The 4835-nt window shown below is 57.6% G+C and overlaps 1 protein-coding gene across 1 annotated transcript; it reads left to right on the top strand.

The window, feature by feature from the left end:
- The first annotated feature begins 1254 nt into the window (after positions 1 to 1254).
- On the top strand, positions 1255 to 4327 carry LOC125614437 (uncharacterized protein CXorf49 homolog). The gene is made up of 5 exons (XM_048797227.1): positions 1255 to 1884; positions 2462 to 2618; positions 2987 to 3063; positions 3334 to 3411; positions 4130 to 4327. The coding sequence occupies exons 1-5, from the start codon at positions 1255 to 1257 to the stop codon at positions 4325 to 4327; spliced, it is 1140 nt and encodes a 379-aa protein (XP_048653184.1).
- Positions 4328 to 4835: the final 508 nt, after the last annotated feature.

Below are 4835 nucleotides of genomic sequence, written 5' to 3'. Positions count from 1 at the left end.
TATCTGGCCTGCTGTTTTCCTGGGCAACAGGGGCTTGCAAATCCTTTCTGGGCTGGGTGCTCCACATACATCATTAATTGAATCCTCACCGGCTGCCGAGCCAGGTGGTATTATGTCCCTCATTTTACAGATGGAAAACCAAGGCTCAGAGATAAGGTTCTCAATAGGAAAAGAGGCTCGCGACCACAGACAGCAGGACAGGAAACGGAGGGAGGGGTGCCCACACAACCGGACCCCACGGCCCAAAGTGGCTTGTCAAGAGCCTGTACAACTTGGGCTCTGCAGCAGTCCAAGCGCCCTCGCCCCTATTGGCGAGGGCCCAGAGGGACGACCCAACAAACAACGCTCTGGTTGGCCGGGGCTGGACCAATGGGAAGGCTGCGACCTGGGCGTCAAAGGCGCGGGAAGCCACTCGGTGTTTGAGGCGATCGCGTGCCTTGCCAGTGGAGACGGAGTTCTAGAAAGCCTAGCTGTTCCCTCGGTGGCTCTGGCTATGGTCTCTCCTCAAACCTGGCTGAGTAGACTGGTGACATGAGTTCTGCCGATGAGACTTCTGTTCATGGGGACGGTTTTAGCCAGGAGGGTGGGAAGCCCGCAGGTATCCGTCCTGCAGGCCGTGGAGCCCCACGGAGCCGGGCCCAGGGCCTTGATTTGGGGCCGCCACGGAGCGGGGAGGGTGAGGGCAGCCTCCCAGACCCCGAGGCTTATGAGTTGGAGTTGGAGGCCCCGTGGGAGGAGACGGAGGCAGGAAGGGCAATGATTCGCGGCCACGAAGGCAGGCCTGGCTCCTTGGCTGATGAGAAGGGGGACGCTCTGGACTTTGTGCCCCACCTCGCTGTGGAATCTGTGGCCGTTGTGCAGCAGCTGACAGGCCGGGAACAATGGGGCACTCACAGATACTCGTCCCCTGAAAGTTTTGCCACCGAACTGTCCGCCATTTGGGCGGATGCAAAGGCAGGCTTCAGCGCCAGAGGCTCGCTGTCCCGGAGCTGTGTGGAAGCANGAGCTCCCAGGTTGCTGGACCTGCTCCCTCCCTTGCCCCAGAGCATGCTTTGCATTTTCCTGGAGGAGCCAGCTTCCAGCTCTCCCAAGGCCTGCCTGTCCATGCCCGAGGGGAGTCCTCGAGGAACGGAGGTTGGCAGAGGGCCCGGCATGTGAAGGAAATTCTCCCTGCTACGAACACTCCAGCGTCTGGCTGGGTCTCCGGATTCCCTGGGGCTGCAGGACCTGGCCTGGCCTCCTCCTTTGGGGCAGATGCTCACCCTCATCAGCTGTATCTCACTGAGCTCATCTGAAGACTCAGGGTCGGAAGAGGGCTGCTGGGCTTCCCCACTGCCCACCATCCGACTTTTGGTGCCTCTCTTGTGCTTCCCCCAGGCCCGGCTCCCCTCGGGCATGGACAGGCAGGCCTTGGGAGAGCTGGAAGCTGGCTCCTCCAGGAAAATGCAAAGCATGCTCTGGGGCAAGGGAGGGAGCAGGTCCAGCAACCTGGGAGCTCCTCCTCTTCCTCCTCCTCCTGCTGCTGCTGCTGCCTCCCCCACTTCTGCTGCTGCAGGGGCCCTACCCAGGGCCACTCCTTCTAAGAAGAAGGCCATCCAGGAGAAGAAATCTCTGGGGGGTGGCTCAAAAGTTAGCCTGGGCAGGGCCTTCCCTTCATGGGGGCAGAGACTCAAGGCAGCTCCCCTGGAACCAGCCACATTCCCCCCAATCTCAGGAGTGCCATTGCTTGGGAGGTCCAAGAGGTATTCCTTGCTGCCTCTGGGGCCCAAACAGTCCAAGCACAGTGGCATTGGGAAGAGATCTATGGCTAAGAAGACACGGGAGTCCCAGCCTGTTGCCAGGGAAGATAATGACCCAAATAGAGATGCAGTCCCACAGGCCCAAGTGAGTAGACTCTCCTCCCCCTGCCCCTCTCCCTCCTCCTCCCTCTGCTCTTCTCCTCTACCAGGCTGCATTTCTTTGCCCTTGCTCCCTGGGCCCTTTGCTCAGGGGTTGTCCATGGGAGCCCACTGTCATTGGGATGCCATATTTGGGGGGGAGGGTCTCTATAGTTGTGGCAGACATCAAGAAAGTACATGGTAAGCGTGACTCCATCTTGGTCACACTTTGTGCATTTCCTGCCTCCTTCCCAGACAGGGGCTGGGATGGGAAGTGGGTCTGGCCGCTAACTTGGTCAACGCCCCCCGACCCTTACAGTTTGGGCTGCACGGATTGGTGTTTAGTCCCATCTGCCTCCTGATTCCTCCCTCCCAGCTCTTCCCTCAGAGGTGCCTGACCTTTCTCAATGCTCCCATGCTTCTCCCTGACTCAGCTCTACCTCCAGGCTTGGGGCTGACTGAGGGAGACAATGCTGACGATGGGACCATTTGACTTCCCCCCGACACCCGAGCCCCTATATGTGCATCATCACCCTCAACAAGCACACCCGTTAACCTGACTCAGTGAGATATTTCTGTGTCAGCTTCCAACACAGAGGCCAGGGTCGCCTGGTCTGGGCATGCATCGTGGAGAATTTGGTAGTGGTGACCCCAGCACCAACAACCCCCAATCTTCAGGAAGCTCCCAGCTCTTGGACCTGAGCCCGGTAGACCTCACTCCAAGAGGCCCTGCCACCTCTGGTGAGTCTTGTGGGTTTGATAGCAGGGGAGATGGGTGTGGGAGGAAAAACTGGCTCTGTCACTTGCTGCCAGGCTTCCCTGCCTTTGAGCAGAACAAGGCTTTCCCTGTTGGGTCCTGTTCAGCCACATGGCTCCTACCAGGGGCTGGCTGTGACTGCAGCTCTGCTAGTGTCCAACCCAGAGCCACAGTGCTTAGGGGTCCACAGTGGCAGCTGGGGCTGACACTGGGCAGCAGGAAAGTCAGGCCCAAAGAGAGGGGTGGAGCTGTGGGGCAGAGCAGGTGCAACTTGCTGCCTCACTTTAGACCCAGCCGGGCCCTTTCCACTTCACACCTTGGCTGGGGAGCTGGATTTTGTGTTCTCTTTCAGGTGACCAGGAACCAGCCATTCGTCACCCATTTCCAGAAAGGCAGCAGCAACCATCTGGAGCACAGGGCTGTCCCCGGGTACTGCTTTCTCTGGCTCCTAGAAATGCTGGCCCCAGCTAGATGGTGGGCTCTCTGTCCAGGTTAAGCTGGCTTAGGTGCAGCCTCACATCTCACAACTCAGAAGGGGGAGGGGAGCTCCTCCTTTCCACTGAGGTTCCCTCTGCCTGTGTTGCCACCTGGCTCTGGGATATGGGGGATATGGGGAGTGGTGGGAAAGTGGGAGGATGAGGAAGGAGGCGGCCAGAATATCACTCCTCATTTTTTGTTCTCCGGTGTCTGTTGGCTTAGTGTGTGGTGCTACAGAAAGAAAGAGATGACCTCAAAGAGCAACTAGGTATGAGGAGCCCTGGGCGGGGGCAGGGGTGGGTACAGGGGGGCAGGACAGAGCAGAGCAGAGGCAGACCTAGGGGTTTGGGGTGGGGTGGGACTGCAGATACAGGCAGTACCACATGGAGGGACTTTCCTGTGGCCAGCCCGGGAGCCTTCTGTGCCTTGACTGCTGGGGCTGTGAACAAAGAGCAGTGCGTTGTCTGAACTCCATGTGCTCTGCCATTGAGTCCCAGAAGTCTCCTTCTCTCAGGACTTTTACAGAAACCTCCTTTATTTTCCCTTTAAGGTCTGACTGCTGTGACTTGTTTGGTGTTTGTTGTCCTATGTGTTTGCTTGCCTGTTTTGTTTTTAACACATTTCTCGATGGTTCTTGCCATGGCCCAGTGTTCGCGCACTACGAGTACATGTTGTTCCCTTGTAGAAGACATTTCCATGTTGAGTTCCAGTGGTAGGCGGGAAAGCCAGTTTCAGGGCTGTTTGGACAGGGGCTGTAGGTGTGTCAGGATGCATGGGTGATGCTTCTTCACAGGGCAGTGGGGAAGTTGGGCAGGGGGACTGTGTCCGGTACCCTTGTTTCTGGAGTGCCCATTTATGCCTCTCTTTCAGCGGTCATGCAGTCCCTTGCTGATAAGTTCCAAGCCCTTTGAAGTGAGTATAAGGCTTATTATACCCCTTTCCCACAGCCCCGGCTGTCTGGGAGGGCTTTGGGCTGGCCCTGGTCAGGGCCATTCCCTGACTCTGCTCTGCTTGACAGGTTGAACCCAGCATCTTCGGACAAGGCGAGCAGAGCCTGTGCCTTCTCTACAAGACTGTGGAGCCCAGGAGCAGCAGCCAACCTGGTTCCCTCTGGTTTTTCTTCAGCCCGGGCTTCTTCTCTGCCCTCACCCACTCTAGTTCACAGCAGTTTCAAATTAAATTGCTTCTCATGTTCTGTGGTCTGCCCTCTGTCTGAGGGTGGGCACTCGAGGGTGGGGACAGAAAAATGGGGAGCTGCCCCATTTCAGAGCTGGGTAAGAATAGTGCCCCTGGCATTTGGTGGTGGGCCACTTCCTGAGGAGAGTCTAGACTGGCCTCTGAGCAGGAACTCTGTGCTCAAGCTTATCATGGTGCTCTGCGTCTGGGTTATGTGTGGGCTGGGCCCAGCCACACCAGCCATCTTGGGGCGTCATGTAGGACCCATTCTTGCCTTCTGTCCCCCGCTTTGGCAGGAACTAATGAGCCTCTTCCAGAGCCCTCGTCTTTTCTGCCTTTCCTGCTTCATTTCCCTGCCCCTCTTCTCCCCTCTCTCACCCTTCTTTTCTGTTCTGGGCATCCTGATCCCTCCCGTGGCTCTTTCCTGGTGGCACCTACCAAACGAGTTATTTCAGCAGGCATCAGAGGTCACAGTTGAGCTCATCTTCCCCAGAGAGCGGGCCCAGTCCTCTCTCTGGACTCAACACTTCCTCTGGTGGCACCCTGTA

Source organism: Marmota marmota, unplaced genomic scaffold (assembly GCF_001458135.2).
Source record: "Marmota marmota marmota unplaced genomic scaffold, marMar, whole genome shotgun sequence".
NCBI classification, from domain to species: domain Eukaryota; kingdom Metazoa; phylum Chordata; class Mammalia; order Rodentia; family Sciuridae; genus Marmota; species Marmota marmota.
Note: the sequence above shows the minus strand (reverse complement) of the source record. Positions and strands in the feature narration are given on the sequence as shown.